The 19,490-nt window shown below is 44.2% G+C and overlaps 1 protein-coding gene across 2 annotated transcripts; it reads right to left on the reverse strand.

The window, feature by feature from the left end:
* Positions 1-251: 251 nt before the first annotated feature.
* LOC105900060 (huntingtin-interacting protein 1-related protein) lies at positions 252-18,743 on the reverse strand. Of its 2 annotated transcripts, XM_031578277.2 has the most exons (33): positions 18,198-18,741; positions 17,648-17,711; positions 17,296-17,438; positions 16,866-16,922; positions 16,648-16,728; positions 16,292-16,368; positions 16,058-16,119; positions 15,670-15,810; positions 15,349-15,406; positions 15,183-15,258; positions 14,819-14,944; positions 14,570-14,622; positions 14,201-14,273; positions 13,902-14,079; positions 13,465-13,553; positions 12,853-12,969; positions 11,161-11,262; positions 9,635-9,829; positions 6,353-6,463; positions 5,963-6,157; positions 4,917-5,151; positions 4,608-4,715; positions 4,288-4,424; positions 3,711-3,821; positions 3,562-3,620; positions 3,348-3,378; positions 3,168-3,230; positions 2,390-2,490; positions 1,889-1,994; positions 1,666-1,789; positions 1,412-1,473; positions 869-1,183; positions 255-626 (listed from the first exon to the last, which is right to left on the reverse strand). In XM_031578277.2, exons 1-33 carry the CDS (start codon positions 18,273-18,275, stop codon positions 618-620), a joined length of 3,537 nt encoding a protein of 1,178 aa, XP_031434137.1. In that variant the 5' UTR covers positions 18,276-18,741; the 3' UTR covers positions 255-617. The 2 variants fall into 2 exon arrangements, with proteins under 2 accessions (XP_031434138.1, XP_031434137.1); XM_031578278.2 differs by lacking the exon at positions 6,353-6,463 and having other exon boundaries at positions 252-626; positions 18,198-18,743.
* Between the last annotated feature and the right edge of the window lie 747 nt (positions 18,744-19,490).

The raw sequence follows: 19,490 nt of genomic DNA on the forward strand, positions 1-19,490 counted from the left end.
ATTCAAAATTGTTGTAGCTAATTTTATCCGCATGATATTTTATCAACACGGATGACGCGGACAGGTGTGTTTGTATTCTCTAAGTAACAACAAGGTTTTATGTCTAAAAACATAATGCTTTGCGTTATTAGGCATTAACTAGCCTATAGGGCCTATGGCATAGGAATACAGAGACCATTACAGCACTTCAAAAAGTACGGTAGAACTTTAATGACCCATTTCAGTAAATAATCCATGTTAGACATCGGCACATCGTGCGACAGAACAGAGTTATTTGTATCATGGCCCTCCTTAGAATTCGCTACAATGTAGTGACAAAATGCTAAAATAGTCTAATTAACATTTTTTTTTATTTAACAGATTTGGACACATTCATGATTTGCTTTTGAAACATCTAAATTAAAATATAATGGAATTTAATTAAGAGAATATACAATTATGTAGCAGTCAAACAATTATTCAGATGTATATTGTAAAAGTGCCTTTATTATATTAGAATCTAAAATACGATTTGGTTTACAAAGACAATCCTGATCAAGTAAATGAGATCTGGGTTATTTCATGGCCAAGGCTCTATTGGGATGAAAGGAAAATCCTGCTTCAGTTTTGGGTTCTCCTCACCTAAACTGCAACACCACACAGACAAAAAACAAGGTACAAATTTAACAAATTTAACACTAATTTAAATAAAGAATTTCAAAGGATCTGCTACAATGATAAGTTGTAGAATGTACAATACTTTTTTAGAGCTAAAAACAGTAAAAAAACAAACAATAAAAAAAAAAAAAGAACACTCTTATCCACTGATCTATAATAAATATAGGTTTACTACATTTGGTCAAAGGTGTTTCATTATAGGCCCTCTTACCGCACTCTTTAGAAGGGTTCCAGATTTCTGGAAGATGTTGGGTTTCTTAGTTGTAGTGGTCTGAGGGGGTTCAGAGGCAGGGGGCTCTGTGATGAATGGGTTGCTGGAGGGATGCGGGCTGAAGGGGTTGCTGTTGCTATAGGACTCGGGAATGAATAGCGTGGGGGGAGGTGGAGGGGGGAAGTCGCTAAAGTCACCCACGTCAGTGGGCAGTGGGTCCGCAGGAGTTCCAGCGAGGTCATAGTGCTTCTTTCTGAGCTCCCCGAGATGCACACGCTCTCTGGCCAACCGAGACTCCAGCTCTAGGACACGCACCTGTCACAAACACACACACATATATATATAAATAACCGGTCGTATATATATATATATATATAAATAAATAAATAAACACTCTTATTGTACACATTATCAATTATAAAGACTTAAAAGAGATTAGCCATAACAGTTATATATAGCAGGAACCACAGCACAGGTGTGTAGTTGGAGACTCGAGAGTGTTGGGTTAAATCAGCGGTCCATATGAAGCTAAAGGTGACAGACCTGAGTGTCCATCTCCTCAGTCTTCAACTTGATCAGGGACACCCCAGAGAAGTCCATGGTGTCTGAAAAGACAGGAGAGCTTAAGCTCAACCTAACCTCATCCCAGCTATTATATTTAAACATAAACTAGCTAAAACCCAGCTAACAGGCTAGTAATTACTGCAGTTACAACTCTGGCAACTGTAGTCTTGCTCTAGCCCAGCCAAGGCCTGATACATACTCAGTAGTTTAAGCTAACTTCCTTCAGTTCTTACCCATATCATCAATCTGCATCTGCCCTGCCTTGGTGGAAGTGACCACAGATGCCGCCATTTCAGTCACATGACGCGAGGCCTGCTGCAACCTGTGCAGCCTCTTGTTGTTGCGGTCCGCCTTCACCTGTCAAATCAAGCCACATGTTTCATGTCACATGACAGAACTTGAGCAAGTCAGAGGTCAAATGTCAAAGTCATGGCTAGGGTCAGTGGGGTCACCTACCTTAGAGGAAGCGACAAGCTGTGCTGTGCTGGCAGCAATCTCATGGGAGCAGACGATCACCTCCTCGTACTTGCCCTGGTCTAAGGAGATCCTGTCAGCTGAGTCTCTGGATGGACAGAAGGTGAAACATGTTAGCAGTTTAGAATTGTAAGGCAGTATGCACATGAGCCGTACTAATTCAGCTCAGTCTTTTGGTTTACACTGTCACTGACACACAAACCAAACATTTGTAGATGAGTTGGTCCTTAGAGAACTAGAAAATACAGACACGCACACATGCAGCAGAAGAGTTGCTAATTAATTCACACTAACTCTTTCATATACAGTATATCCAGCCAGAGATATATGCAAACACAGGAAAATGCACACTCTACAATACACACATACTCTTAAACAAAACAGTACATGCATATGCTCTCTCTCTATATATATATCATTCTCATATACACGCACACACACACACACACACACACACACGCACGCAGACACACACATACATACAGCAGTTGTGTGGCTCCCCATCCCACTGCCTTAGATGCAGAGATGAGGCCTTCAGTCCAGACGGAGTTCTTAGCGTAGAACTCCTTCACAGATGCCGCTCCCTGCACAGAGGAAAAGTTAAAGGTCATCATATCCTCACCTTACACTCACCTCTGACCAGCAGATCATTTCAGCCCTGCTTCCTGTTTCCTGTTTTGTGGCTAGCATGAGCTGAACCACACTGAGTATTGCACCATAGGGCACTGGTCAGACTGAAATGTAAAAACCTGAAAGATACACTATTCACAGGATGATGGTGTGTAGTAAATTCACATGGTCACAGACCTAATGCAATCCACAAATTTGCAGTTCAACAGTCACAAGCTCTTTTTTCTGCCATTCAAGAGGATTGACTCGTCTGCCTGTAGAATATGTATTAGGTCTGTGTCTGTACATTAGCATGTAAAGCCCCCCCCCCCCCCACACACACACACTCACACACACACACAGCTCAGAGACATCTCGTACATGTTACGAATCCCAACACAGCAAGCGTCATTAGCATTACACATTCACGTAATACATTTTACATTCAGAATATAAATTTCCACAGACCTGAAACAGTCTGAACTATGTGTATAATTAAGAATGTGACTGTTTCGGTCTGTAATGCCTGGACACTCATCCCACTGACCTTTGTTGAAAATTAAGAGGACATTTGTCATATTTCCTATTTAGTGCCTTTTGTATTTGTTTTCATACTAACATTAAACACATTTTATAAGCCTTTAGGACTTACTCTTCCACTCTCCACGATGTCCTTCTGGAGGTCTGTAGCTGACATCACCAGCATGTGCACAGCCTATGACAGGGAAGACGGAAGTGATGTGAGGTCATCTGATTGGTTGGAACAATTGATTATTATTGATAACTACTATTATTATTATTTATGTTTTTCACAGACAGCATCTTATTTTACCTTCATGAGGTCAGAACAGGAATTGATGATGCTGTGGAGAAGAAACAAATCTTTTAGGAACTCAGAACTCTGTGCCTGGGGAATCATGGTTCTCTAGTGACAGTATAACATAACGTGGGGTTTCCTTGAAAGCTTATTCAATTACATATTCAGCAGGTATATATGCTGTATGGGTGTATCCAATTAAATTGTGGCTTCTTCATCTCTGACTGACCTTGAGTTGACCTGTAGTTTTACACCAGATGTGTCCCTCTTGGTGGTGTTCAGTATTTCCTACGGGAACAAACAGATGACATAATCAGGCTGGTTCAGGGATAATAATGTTCAGTTTCATTGGTATTGCTGTTTAAAGTCAAACCATACACTCATTCTCAGCACAGCCTCCTCAATGGCAGAGGAAGTGGCAATCATCTCCTTGTCTACAATGTCTCCCAGCTCTTTCTTCTGGACATCTACACCTTTAGGTCGCAGGTTCTACAGAGAGAGAGAGAGAGAGAGAGAGAGAGAGAGAGAGATGACACAACAGCAAATATAACATACCTCTGGGTTAACATGTGATGCCTATATACACACACCTATTAGTCAAATACAATGGAAAAACACACCACACACGATGCATACATGTGAGTCAGATCCCCACTTATAAGTGAAACATATTCCTGTTTATTTAACGCATACCATATCATTTCTGAATGCCGCAGTCATTAATCAAATTAGTCAATTCATTAAGCACAAATTTTTTAAATGTGTGTTCAACATAAATATATGAGTCTAACACACACAAGTCTAGCACACGCCTGTGAATTAAACACACAACTTTGAGATGGAAATATCTGTAAGCATTACACCTATGCCGAACAGACATACAACACTTCACTCATGACTGACCCTCAGGTGTCACGTGACATCTGTTAAGGATACAAATCAACTATGTGCTCACCTGTCCCAAGGTGAGGATGCACTGGACCACGTAGCGGATGGCGGAGGGCTCGGCCCCAGGGAGCGTGGGCTGCAGCTTCATCTCCTTCAGAAACTGCAGACAGTGGGTGGCACACTCCCTGCAGTTATCATTCAGACCTGCAGGGGGCACGAGAACAGGCCGCTCAGGCATTACTGCAAAACCCAAGCAGCTAGGTAGCGCTAGACTCTCAGTGGGGTGAGATAAGTTACATTAAATGACATGCAAGTGTGTATTCATGCCCTCAAACAACACCAGTACACTGAGGCTGGTGAATAAGAAGAGTGTGTGTGTATACATACAGTCAGCTTGGTCCACAGGAGCGGAGTGTGCTGTGGCAGCTCCGTTGACAATGGTGTCTGCAGCCAGGTGAGCAAACTGGGTTACAGTCCGCAGCAATCCACTGGCATCTACAAACATGGAAGAGATCAGAAATATCACACACACACACACACACACACACACACAAACAGACAGTCAGACAACATTGTGCATATCATACACTAACCCATACATCATTCATTTATTAAGTCTCCTCTATAGCTATAACGATGCCACAAAATATATTTTATCGAAAAGAAGTATAAAAAGTATAGAATCTTGAAACCCACCATCCATGTTTCTGAGGTAGCCAGCATGACTTTGCTGCATCTTGTCAATAGAGCCCAGAGTCGTCTCCGCCCGGTTGACCAGGTAGTCTGGAGAGCAGGTGTTGCGCACATGCATAGGGTCGTCCACTTTGGCCAGGGCGTCCAGCACGATGCCCTCCGCTTCCACCACCGCACACTGCAGCAGGGCAAACTGCTCTTCCTGCAGCTTTCGCTTCAGCTCAGCTTCACGGCCAGCCTACACATACACATGTACGAATGTGAATAGTTTGGACACAAACAAGTAGACCAACAGGCATATCTATGAACCTGTCAATGTACAGTACTGTGCAAAAGTTTTAGGCAGGTGTGAAAAAATGCTGTAAATCATCGAGTCTGTCTGGGATTACATGAAGATTGGTGCATACAATTATCTGAGGTAAATAGCTGTGATACCACAGTGTACAAATTGGTCATGCAATATGACAGTGCATTTTGCAACCGGCACTTACATTTGCATTATTTTGATGCAAAGGTAAAAGTGAAAAAAAAAATGCTGTAAGTCATCGAGTCTGTCTGGGATTACATGAAGAGACAGAAGGATTTGAGGAACCCTAAATCCACAGAAGATCTGTGGCTAGTTCTCCAAGATGTTTGGAACAACCTACCAGCCAAGTTCCTTCAAAAACTGTGTGCAAGTGTACCTAGAAGAATTGATGCTGTTTTGAAGGCAAAGGGTGGTCACACCAAATATTTATTTGATTTAGATTTATCTTCTGTTCATTCACTGCATTTTATTAATTGATGAAAAGAAACTGTTAACACTTCCATTTTTGAAAGCATTCTTAGTTAACAGCATTTTTTTCACACCTGACTAAAACTTTTGCACAGTACTGTATATACCATTTTTGTGTGCTTGGGGACAGACAAGCCTTCACGTGTAGCTGTGAGTGTACATACGTGTGTGTGTACGTGTGTACGTGTGTGTGTGTATGTAAGTGTGAGTGTGAATGAGAGTGAGTGAGTGAGTGAGTGAGTGAATATGGGTGTGAATGTATGAATAGACCAACCGCCTCCTGTAGCTGTTGCTGCAGTGTTGTGATCTCCCTCTGGCTGCGGTCTCTCTCCTGCTGCACGTGTGAGTGCTGCAGCGTTGTGCTCTGCTGCAGCTGGGTGATTTGGGCCTCCTGCTCCCTCACAGACCTCCTCAGCTGCTCTCGCTCAGCCTGCAGGCCCTGCAGCATGCTGTTCATCTGCTCTCCAGCCTAGAGACACACACACACACACACACACACACACACACACACACACATGAATACTTCATTAACATGAACTACTCTCCAGCCTGTGTTCAATAGATGTATGTAAGTATCTTCTATTCAAAACGAACAAACAGACACACCCACACACACAAAAGGCAGGCCCTCCACCATGCTATTCAACTGTAAAGAGAGGCTCACCGTCTCTTTATACTGCAGTGCTCCCTGAGCATGGGTCACCTCCATACGCTTCTCCTCTAGCTCTCTCTTCAGACGCTCAATCTCACGCCTCTGCTCTTCCTCACGACGCTCCTAACACCCCCCCACACACACACACACAAAATACAAACACACACACAATTTTACTTAACATGTTTGAGATAATCACAGCATCAGTAGGATAAGACATCATACAGCAAACTGGGGCCAAACACAGAAGGTAGAGAAAGAAGCAGAAAATAACTTTGGAAAAACAAATAGCTAAATGCACAGAATGTAACCAATGGACCAAAAGCCAATGAGCCTCATCTCTACTGTCGACACTCACTGTTTTAGTCCTAAAGGAAAAATAATGATTTACAGCATTCAGAACCCAGTGAGAGTAAAGCCTAATTAATGGTCGACCTTATAGGCAGACACGCAGAGCCCTCTGCGTCGTTGCGAAGCCCTTCCGAGCACCTGTCCGTGGCCTGACGTGCACCTCCCAAATGTTTCAACTATCCGTCGAGACGACGGAAACCTCAGGGCTGTAATTAGTCCGCTAACTACAACATTTCTGTAATCTCACTTTTCTGGTTTCATTCCCTCATCTCACAATAGCACCGCCATATTTAAAAATGTTGGCAGTGCTCACGGCAATTACATTTTTACCATGGACCAAATAGAAAAACGTTTGGCAGAAGAAGTAAGGAAATATGAGCCTCTACATTTATATTTACATTTGGTCATTTAGCAGACACTTTTATCCAAAGCGACGTACAAAGGATAGAACAATCAAGCTACGAGCAATAGAGACCTAGTGTAACAATAAATACTATTTTACATTAGAAATAAAAAAAGTGCAAGAATGTAACTACTGTCAAACTCATCGTTGAAGGAATACAAAGATTCCCACCAACCGACACCCACCAACCGACTGAGAACTTCGAAAGGTTCACGACTGCATTGAAGCGACTGCGTGGCCACAGAGTAACGGATCCTAAAGCATAACGGATCCTAAAGGCCTCTGTGGCAGCCCAGTGTGTGGTGAGAGAGAGGCATGTTAATGCCTACACTTGAGAGATGCTTCGGGGAGATTAACAATCCCCACATTCACACCCCTCACCCGCTCCAACTCAGACTTCACACAATCATCTGCACCCCCTGTTATCACCTCCCCTGACTCCGCACCGGCATTGACGGTCTGTGAAGAGGATGTGTACCAGCTCTTTCAGAGACAGAAGACAAGGAAGGCAGCAGGCCCAGACGGTGTGTCACCCTCCTGCCTGAAAGCCTGCGCTGATCAGCTGGCCCCCATCTTCACACCGATCTTCAACAGATCTCTGGAGCTGTGTGAAGTCCCCTCCTGCTTCAAACGCTCCACCATCATCCTGGTTCCCAAGAAATCCTCCATCACTGGGCTGAATGACTACAGGCCCGTCGCCCTGACGTCTGTGGTCATGAAATCCTTTGAGAGACTAGTATTGACCCATCTGAAGGGCATCACAGGCCCCCTGCTGGACCCTCTGCAGTTTGCCTACAGAGCAAACAGGTCAGTGGATGATGCAGTCAACATGGGGCTGCACTACATCCTGCAACACCTCGACTCCCCAGGGACCTATGCAAGGATGCTGTTCGTGGACTTCAGCTCGGCGTTCAACACCATCATTCCAGAAGTCCTCCTCACCAAACTCACCCAGCTCACTGTGCCTGCCTCCACCTGTCAGTGAATCACAAACTTCCTGATAGACAGGAAGCAGCAGGTGAGGCTGGGTGAAACAACATCCAGCACCCGGTCAGTCAGCACTGGTGCACCTCAGGGATGCGTGCTCTCCCCACTGCTCTTCTCCCTCTACACAAACGACTGCACCTCAGGAGACCCATCTGTTAAACTCTTAAAATTTGCAGACGACACATCAGTCATCGGCCTCATCCGTGATGATGATGAGTCTGCATATAGGCGGGAAGTTGAACAGCTGGTCCTGTGGTGCGGTCGCAACAACCTAGAGCTGAACACGCTTAAAACCGTGGAGATGACAGTGGACTTCAGGAGGAGCCCCCCAGCACTGCCCCCCCTCATCACACACAACAGTACTGTGTTGGCTGTGGAATCCTTCAGGTTTCTGGGATCCACAATCTCCCGGAATCTGAAGTGGGAACCCAACATCAACACCATCATCAAGAAGGCCCAGCAGAGGATGTACTTCCTGCGCCAGCTTAGGAAGTACAACCTGCCTCAGGATCGGCTGATCATGTTCTACACCGCAGTCATAGAGTCTGTTCTGTGCACTTCAATCACAGTCTGGTTTGGATCGGCCACCAAACTGGACAAGAACAGACTCCAACGGACAGTCAGGTCTGCAGAAAAGATAATCGGTGCCAACCTGCCCACCATCCAATACCTGTACACCTCCAGAGTCAGGAAACGGGCAAGAAAAATCACTGCAGACCCCTCACATCCCGGACACAAATTATTCAAACTCCTCCCCTCTGGTAGACGCTACAGATCACTGTTCGCAAAAACCTCCAGACACAGAAACAGTTTCTTCCCCCTCGCCGTCTCACTAATGAACAACTAACCCACTGTAGCATATATATTTATATTTATATATTTATCCCTGCACTTCTCGCACTCTCCACTTCTTCTTTGCACTACTGTTGTGCAACATTTCACAGCTACTGTATATAGTCATTCCGCCTTGTACATACTTTCTTAAACTCCTTAGTCCATTGCACTGTTGCACTGTTTGTTTGTTTGTATTGTATTGTATTGTGTTGTATATTTTGTGTAAGCACACTGAGAGTCACTTTACCAAGTCAAATTCCTTGTTTGTTCAAACTTACTTGGCCAATAAAACCTGATTCTGACAATCTCACAACAGGGGGCAGGAATGTTACGGGCACATTACATTTACATTTAGTCATTTAGCAGACGCTTTTGTCCAAAGCGACGTACAAGGGAGAGAACAGTCAAGCTAAGAGCAATAAAAAAGCATGGTGTAACAATAAATACTACTTTACATGAGAATTAGAAAAACAACAACCTAGAAAAGAGGAAAAATGCACATGATGATACTTAAGCAGGCTTCCTGTCGTTGTGCGTGAGTGCATGTGTCTTTAAGTGTGTGAGAGTCTGCCTGTGTGTGTGTGTGTGTGTGTGTGTGTGTGAGAGCCTGTGTGTGTGTGCCCTTCTGTAGTTGATGTTGCAGTCTCGCAATGTGTCCTGCTGCAGATGCGGGTTTAATTATAACGTGTGTACATGTACATATGCATGTATACACAAACCTTCTCCTGTAGCTGTTGCTGCAGTGTTGCGATCTCCCTCTGGCTGCGGTCTCTCTCCTGCTGCACGTGTGAGTGCTGCAGCGTTGTGCTCTGCTGCAGCTGGGCAATTTGGGCCTCCTGCTCCCTCACAGACCTCCTCAGCTGCTCTCGCTCAGCCTGCAGGCCCTGCAGCATGCTGTTCATCTGCTCTCCAGCCTAGAGAGAGAGAGACAGAGACAGAGACAGAGACAGAGACAGAGACAGAGACAGAGAGACACACTTAATAGAAGCACACATACTCTTAAGAGCCATACAGACGCACACATTCCCACACTTAGGAACAACACACACACAGGCCCTTCAGTCTGCTGTTCCACTGCTCCCCAGCTTAGAGATTGAGTCACAAACACACACTTAACAAGACTACTCTCACACAAACAATGGAAAGTATCTGCAGCATATCGTTACTGTTCAGCTACCCTCCAGCCTAGACACACCCAATTTAGGGGACTCCACACTCACACACGAAGAGCAGGGAGTTGTGCAGGCCCTACTGCATGCGTTTTAACGGCTCTCTCAAGGCCTAAAGGTCACAGGTATATCTTACAATATCACATGCACACACATACACACTCGCAAACACACACACAAACACACACACACACACACTCGCAAACACACACACAAACACACATACACACACACATTCAAAGGACAAAGGTCTTCGCAGCATGCCGTTTCCCTGTAAAGACTGCATGTCCTGTATTTTTCCTGTCTAAGCATAACATACACATCCTTAGTAATACAGCTGCCGGTCTTCAAGAATACACTTCAAGGGTAAACATGCATTTCATGCCATTACTGAATATTGGTCGAGTCACTTTATATTCACGTAGATTCAAAGCAGACCATGCTCTGGCATTCTAAAATTCAGCGATACAAGCTATCAATCAATCAATTCAATCTTATATAGCGCTTCTCTATATACCCGAAGTCGCTTTACAGAGTCCAGAGTCCAGCAGTCATTCATACACAGTCATACCGGTGGTGCTAAGCTACCTCTGCCCTGGGGCAGACTGACAGAAGCGTGGCTGCCAATCAGCACCAACGGCCCCTCCGACCACCACCAACATTCATTCATATTCATACGATGCAATGCATGTCTTTATGATGGTGGGGGAAACCGGAGTACCCGGAGTAAACCCACGCAGGCACGGGGAGAACATGCAAACTCCACACAGAAAGGGCCTGGAACGACCAGGATTCGAACCCAGGGCCTTCTTGCTGTGAGGCGACAGTGCTAACCACTGAGCCACCGTGCTGCCCAAGCTAGTGAATAAATCCCTGTCTGCCCCCCACCCCCACATACACACCTAATATTGTCTGGATGTATGTGTGTGTATGTGTGTGTGTGTGTGTGTGTGTGTGTGTGTGTGTGTGTGTGTGTGTGTGTGTGTGAGTGTGAGAAAGAGAGCGAGAGACACAGACAGACAGTGAAAGGCTAGTGTAGTGCGGTGTGACTGTGTGTGATGAGGGGGAACACCTGCCTGGTCTTTGTTCTGAAGGCTGCTGCTTACGTGGGCCACCTCAGCCCTGCTGCTCTCCACCTCCCTCCTCAGGCGACCGATCTCCTGCTGCTGTTCCTGCAGCTGAGGGGGACAAGGACAGGGAGCTCATCATCATCATCATCATCATCATCGCCATAAACAGTACATAAGCCCATCAGACTACCAATCAATCATTTTATACAGATGTAGCAGTTGCTAGCGGGTACCGAGTTTGAGTCCGGTGCTTGTCTGCACAACGCAGGCTACATTGGTGCACTAGACCCCGAAATAAGAGTGAGGTTAAGGAAGGTGAGTTTAATGGTAGCCAGCAGGTAGAGTTGTGTGCAGTGAGTAAACCTCACTCCCCGACACCTTAAGAGGTGAGCTAGCGACAGATGCTAGCACCCATGGTTTTTGGCTCATTGCAAGCGCGCCCGCCTCCCATGCCCAAGGTTGCAAATTTGAGTCCGGAGCGAGACTGTGCTTATCTACACAACACAGGTTACACAGACTACACAGAGAGGAAAAGTTGAAAATGTGGGATGGGGACAGATTTTTTTGTATGGGGAGGATCATCCTGTAATAGGTTCATTCTATGTGGGGTGGCCTAATCTCTCTGGTTATCCAGTCTTTGAAATAGTAACCAGCAGAAAATGATGAGAGAGTGAATGCTGAGTTTTGGCAGGAAGAGTTTATGAGGTGATGGTAGTAAGAATGGGATGAGACTAACGGAAATATGATATGAGTAAGAGGATAAGATTTGGTGTCATGTAAGTAAGTTTTGTGTAAGAACGTGTAAGTAAGTTCAAAACAGTGGTAAAGTAATATGACTGGTGAGAGAACCATAAAGACATGGTGAACGTGGAATAAGACTTGGTGATTGGCTCATAAAGGACAGTGTAGGGGCTGCCTCTAGCCTGATGTTGTCATACTCATAATTCTAGTCAGAATATGAGTCTGATACCGCTCCATTGGGCTGTGATTATGGGGCGTGTTTCAACCGAACCAGGAAAAAAAATGCCTCTTCGCTCAATTGGATAGACCTACAACTAATCAGAGCAACATAGTATGTGAACCGGGCCAGCTGATAAATTAAACTTTTACCGAATCCCGTAGGAAGGACGGCAAAAACATCTTTTCGATCGACAAATGCCTTGATCGCGTTTCTCTGTTCCTCTTTCAAAATGAATGCGCTGTCGATGTCTTCTAAAATAGACTTGATGGCAGAATCTGTCTACACCTCTCAGCTCTCCAGCGGCAGCCATGTTTGTTGAAAACGAATTCAACCTAAGCGCTCTTTGGTGACGTGGTTGATTATGTTACTGTTGATCATCTGTCCATCATCGTATAAAGCCCGCCCTGACAATTTGATTGGTCTGAACAGCTTCTGGTCGGGCATAATTTCTCCCCAACTAAACGGAGCAATGCCAGACCGAACTTCCCGACCTCAAATGTTGCGGGCGGGGCTGCCTCACCATATCCCATAATTCCCTGCTCAACCTCACAGGTAATTTCCACCCATCTTCACACCTTTCACTGTAACAGTATTAAGTATTATAAAACATTGAACACCACCATTAATGGTTACTGTTTTATGAGACTGGTTTGATAACCCTGTTGCACCTACAGAAATATAGAAATAGAAATATAGAAATATAATAGTGATAATAGTGAAATATAATAGTGCCACACCCTAGAGCTGTTCTCTATCTTCGCCCTCTCCAGCTCCTCAGCCATCTGGCGTCTACCTTTCACCAGCTCCTCCTGGGTCTGCTGTGCACCGGACAGCTGCTTCATTGTCTCTGTATTCTGCAGGACACACACACACACATAAACACACGCACGCACACAAACACACAGACACACACATAAGACACGCACGCACACAAACGCACAGACACACACACACAAACACAAACACATACACATAAACAAAGAGACACACACACACACAAACACACAGTCACACACACATAAACAGACACACACACAGATAAAGAGAGACAGAGACACACATACACACCACATTTAAAAAACACACACACATATATAGAGAAAGAGAGACAGACACACTTCATGTTATATATTTGCAATACAAATAAAGCCATCACGCACGTATGAGCGCATGCATATGCACATGAACACTCTAAATGGCAATACCAACACATTTACAAGGACACACACACACACACGCACTCATGCAAGCAAACAACACACACTCACACGCATACACGCAGACAAATCTAGACAGAAGCACACAGACACACACATCTGAAGCTAGCTCCAGTGGTTGAGCTCCAGCACCTTTCTCATGAGATCTGCGTGTCTGGACACCAGCTCTGCGTGCTTCTCCTTCAGCCTGGAGAAGTGCATCTGTGCTGCCTGGGCTCTAGCTGCAGGTGGGTAAGACAGAAGTGATGCTCACACAACGTGGTCAAGAACAGAGTTTTGCAATCACATCTGTGAAATAACCTACCTTGTGCCTCACATTTACCATAAGTCCTAGCATTATCTCATCTGTGCTATTTATGTGTGTATGTATATGCATATATACATGTGGGTGTTTTGAGAGTTTGTTTGTATGAATGTGTGAGAGTTTGTATGAATGTATAAGTGCACGTATTTGTATGTATTTGTGTGTGTATATGTGTGCATAGTTATATGTGTATGCACATGTTCATGTATCTGTATGTCTGCATATGTTTATGTGTATGTACAGGTGTTTATGCTGGAGTACTCACTCCCGGCCTCCTCCACAGCAGCGTACTGGGTGGCCTGGGCGGAGCCTCGCAGCCCCTCCACCTCCATGCGCCACTGCTCCCGCTCCAGCAGCGCCAACTGCTTCTGGTCGCGCTGGTCCACCACCTCCGCCTCCAGCTGACGCACCTGCGCCTGCAGATGGGCGACACAGCGCTGAGCCTGCAGGGGGCGACAGAGCCCAAGAGGTGAATTAATTAATTAATTAATTAATTAATTAATTAAACTTATGTAGCGCTTTAGCGTGCCTTAACACACAAACACATCCACACACACACTTTACCTCAGCCTTGACTGAATGTAGCTCTGGCTTCACAGCCTCCAGCTGTTTCCTCAGGCTCTCCACCTCTGACTCTCTGTGAGGGGAATACCAGAGTTTACAGACACAGCTTATTACGTGCACACCCTTTATACCTATTAGTTAATCAGGTACAAACTCATGGCTGGGTCACATGCAGTAGTGGAACTCCAGTATAATAGTGTGTGTATAAATATTAAGAGGTTATTAAAATAGATCATAAGGTTATCCTTATTTGAGCCAGATCTCAGGTTGACTGGATTGCCAGTAGATTTTATATTATTCGGTTGACAGTACATTTTCTTTTGATGAATACATTCTCATAGTTAAATACAGAAGATGAGGGCTGCTTACCTTACTTCAAATCCATCTTCTGACGGTTCGGGGAATTGATTGTATGCAAAGTGCTGTAAAAAAAATTCAATAAAGCATCTGGCTGCTATTTTATCCTGCATACGTAAATCAGCTGTGAACAGCAGAGAACAAGCAAACTTTCCCAAAATCTGAATGTCAATGCAGTACAATGAAGAACACCTTCACAGGTATGTCTGTTCATGTTCTCATGAACATGAAGCGCCGCCCCCAGAGGCAGTGCTCACTCACCATTGGGTAGCCCGTGGCCGGACCCTCACTCCATGCAGGCTCCTCCTCCTCGGGGACCGGCTGACTGACCACCACCGGCTTCACATGCTCTGCCAATGCAGCCGCACGCAGGAAGTTTGGAGGGGACTGGACACACACACACACACACACACACACACACAAACCAAAACGAATGTTACAAACATCTTTTACAGTATTAATCTGATGTTGACCATAGACATCTGGAATTTATCAAAGTAAAAGTTAAGATAAAAGTGAAATTCATAATATTAAATGAAATACAAACAGTGTATGTAAAATCAGTAATCTATTATCAATGTGGGTTAACAGTTTCTGCTGGAGCATCCAGGCAGCATTCTGTTACCTCTGGCAATTCAGGAATTTCAATGATTTTTCTGAAGAACTCAATGTCTCTGGCTCTCTCAAAGAACTTTGTCAATCTGAAACACAGAAGAGGTGGTGTGTCAGCCTCAGAACAATGAGGTGAAAGGTTAAAGGTTAAGTCAGATCATGGTTGAGGAGCACTTTACCCTTCAAACTGGACACGGAATCGTTCCCGATGTGCCAGCAGCGTATCCACAGGTACACCTGCAGACATGACCAAACAAACACACAACAGTGTGAGACAGCTGCCCACCTCCCAGCTTAAGATCCCTACACACAAAGCATGGGCATGCTTCATTAAAAATGACTAGCATTGCATTGACAAAAACATTCTCAGGTCTTCTATGTGTGCTTTGGGGGAATCAACTCCATTTCCATAATGCCCAGGCTTCCTGCAGACAATATGAGTAAGAGAGCCGAAGTAAAGCCTGTGGACAGATAGGGGCATATCCGGAAGCGCTACTCACGGCTGTGCAGTTTGAAGAGCAGTTTGACCAGCAAGTGGTAGAGTGGACTGCAGTCCTGGATGACCAGCACCAGAGGGGCCAGGCGACACTGGGCCACCACTGCAGTCGGGCTTATATTGTGGGTGTCCAGCTGTCCAAACGCTGATGTACAGAGAGCACATAGAGATGACAGATGACAGAACAGTCACTCTTTAGTAAATGATGAGAACGACAGACGTGCTATGCTATACTACAGAAAAGGGCATTTCACTGCATACAACACAATTGAAAACATACAAAACACAATGTGCATCATTTGCTAATTTCCAAAATGCCTGTTTATCTATATATCTATATATATATATATATATATATATTTTTTAGCAGAATGGTCAGCCAAACCCCTCACCTGTTTCCTCCAACTTCAGAGCTGAATCCATGTACTCCAGAACCTCTAGTGTCATTTCATAACTGAGGAGAAAATCATGTGACATTAACTAGAGTCTCTCTCTCTCACACACACATACACACACAATTCCTAGAATTAGCTCATTGCATAGGCCTACAACCCTATTTGTCAAAGTGATCAGATATCCATTCTATCTTGGGAAATGCCTCTGTATCCGTGTTCTTATCTGCTTACACTCTGTTGATGTCAATGGCCATTGCTCTCTCCAGGACGTCCTCAGAGGCCTCGAGTTTCACAGGGATGACTGAGTACTGGGAGGAAGAGAAAGATATAAAAATGAGTTGTATCATGTGTATTTGTGAATGTTTTAGAGGAAAAAAGACAGGGAGAGACAGAAAAGGAAATAGCTGTGTGAGAGGACCTTGACACCAACATGTGTATGGTTGGCAGCTAACTTTGGCTGGCACCACTTAACTTTCACCCATTTTGAGGTGACAGTTCATTGACGGTGATACAAATATTGTTGCTTTTTGTTAGGCTATATTACTGATGTTGTTACTAGATTAGTTGAGAGATACACAGTAGCTTACCTTTTTGTGGAATTCAATTTTGATGCACAAGAACTTGACATATAGGGCAACAATATGCCCATATCGATCATGGAGACTCCCCTGGAAAAAGCACAGTCATCCATCACATAATTACACGATAATTTACACTATGTTTTCAGCATTTTACAGTGGGGAAGGAACAGAGTGAGAGAGAGAGAGACACACACACAGAGACACTTTTTTTTGGCCCTACTCACCCACAGTGCGCCCATCTGTTTGATGCTTGGGCAGTGCCCGTACGTGTCCTTCAGGGACTGTAAAAACACAAAGAAGTACAACAGAGTCCCTGTAAGGCTCCAGACCCAGCGCAAAAGATCTTAATGATCATCTCCCTGCCACCAGCACGACAGAAACAGATTCTCAAAGAAAGTTTGCATAAAAGAAGCAAACAAATAACTTTCCATTGTAATTATAAGGACACTGTGCACTTAGACATCATCTTGGCCAGATATTGGCCTAAACATATTGCCATATTGCCAGCTGAGCTAAGGTTTACATGAAATTAGTTTCCTTCCTTTCAATATAATTATACTCCAATTACACAGCCTGCTATGCAAGATCAAACATCTTCCTTCAGTTTTCTGGACTAAGAGTGGAGGCACCTGGAGGAGAGGTAGTTATGCTTACATTGAGATGCCCATCGCGTAGGACTTTGTGCACCATGTGACAGTATTTCCAGCTGAGGATGGCATTGCTGGACAGGGGCAGGCTGACTGCGTGTGACCAGAAAGTCACAGCCCCACCCTCCTTGTGAGTGCCCAGGATGATGTCTAGTGTGGGTAAGTTAAGTCACTAATAGCCAATTGAAAACATCTGCTGCTGTTAACAGCTTAACACAAGAACCTGCTCTTGAAACATTTGTTTTCTTCCAATGCCTTAATTCCTGTGGATAAGACATGTCTTCTACCTTACTTTCCTGTGCACAGGACATGCAGAAAGAGAGTGCATTCATGTTACTGTCATAAACAATGAAGGATACTGCGGGCATGTTTCTCCTTGAGGGAAGTCTCTGAGGTGTTGACACATTTGGTAATGCTGTTCAGCTATATTAGAAGGAGAGATGGCACAGAAAATGTTACGATTTTCAATTTGAAAAGGTCACGCATAATGTGGTTCCTAGTTCAACTGATCATTGATTGTCCATATCTGGGCAGAACTAGATTTTACTGAATTGACGACCAAAGAGTCATGAGACAGACTCGCCCAATGCATTGAGAAGCACAACAGACAAGAATCTCAAACAAGCTTAGTGAGTTTTAGTCTGGCATGAGGAAATGGTTCTAGACACCATGAACGCCAACATAATACTATTATTATCCTACTAAGATTGTACAGTACATAAAGACTGATAGGTACTTGATTAATATACTCTGAAGTCATTAACAGTGTTTCGAAATTATCTCCATCAAATACTGAATTTCATAATTATAAAATCCTTGTTTGTAAGTCTGTTCACAACGAAATACTCAAACGGGAAGGTTTTTACGTACGAAGCACTAATCATCTCTTACACATATTGTGTAGCTTACCTGTGATTTGACAAACTGCTCCTTATCGGCAGCTAAAACCTTCTCGGATTTTTCTTTTTCTTTAGACTTTGAGGTCATTTCGCTGTTCCCAGTCCAGTCAACTTAAGTTTTCGGTGGCGTGATCCTAGGTTATGATTTGGTACCCGCGCGTCTCCAGGAATCGTCTGATGCGCCAGGTGTACGGGGCAAACTTAAGGGCCACACTGAGTCATACGCGTGAGCACTATAGCACACACCTAGCACAATCGTGAACACACTAGTGTGTCGGTACAGACTTATCAATCGGAGCCAGACGAGTAAAAAACGCACGAAGAAACTGCAGTTAAAAAGGTAGCAGTTTTGGGTTACGTTATGCAGGGAAAACTATAACATAGCCTATTCCTTGTCTGGCTTATTTTCATCAGTCGAGGTAAATAGGTTACTTTTGACAAAGTTAAGTGTGGTATCGGGATGAGGAACACCTTCGTCAGTAATCCATTAGTGTTTCAGGGGTGGGACTGTAGGGTGTATGTGGGGAGGGGTCCAGGTGTTTACTTTCGGATGTAAACATGAGCGAAACTGCAACAAACACATTCACACGTTACGCATATAAACAACTTTAAAACCTAGAGATTGTGATGGGGGGGGGGGGGGGGGGTAAATAAATAAATAGAAGCCAGCCTTCTGTCCCAACCACACGAATTGTTGGTTTTGTATAACACAACGTTTCACCGTCATGTAAATACCATCATGATAATTAAAAAAAGAAAGAAAGTACTGTAAATCTGAGGTAAAAGAAGCTGCTTACATCACTGAGCTGATCTCTTAAGCAGACTAACAGGTTGGTTCACAGCAAAGAAAACGGCAGTCTTCAAGAGTCCTGAGAGACAGGTTCTTCTGCACACTCACTTGTCAGCACACTCACTTGTCTTGGCCAGCTTGGCACACACCCTGCAGACACATAACACTAACCCCAGTGCCCAAAGTCAGATATTTTTAAGTAATTTCTGTCCTTTACGTGCAAATAGCAACACAACCTCAGAGTGAAAAACTCCAGTTCTTGAGGGAACAAATGCTCTCTCAGAGATGGAAAGAGGAAATGTTACCATTAAGGAGACTGCAATCCTCTGATAAGCATCTTCACCTCTACAATGTTACTTGTGTCCTTCTTCCTTTCCATTTTTGTTTGGAACTCTACCTGGCAGTGGAAGATTGTGGAAATCTTGTGCAAGGCATTCTTTAAAATGAATGTCCCTAACGTAATCTTTTTGGACACCTTTGTGAAATGAAATAATAACAGCATTTTCTAATGCC

This window comes from Clupea harengus, chromosome 12, assembly GCF_900700415.2.
Source record: "Clupea harengus chromosome 12, Ch_v2.0.2, whole genome shotgun sequence".
Taxonomy (NCBI): Eukaryota; Metazoa; Chordata; class Actinopteri; order Clupeiformes; family Clupeidae; genus Clupea; species Clupea harengus.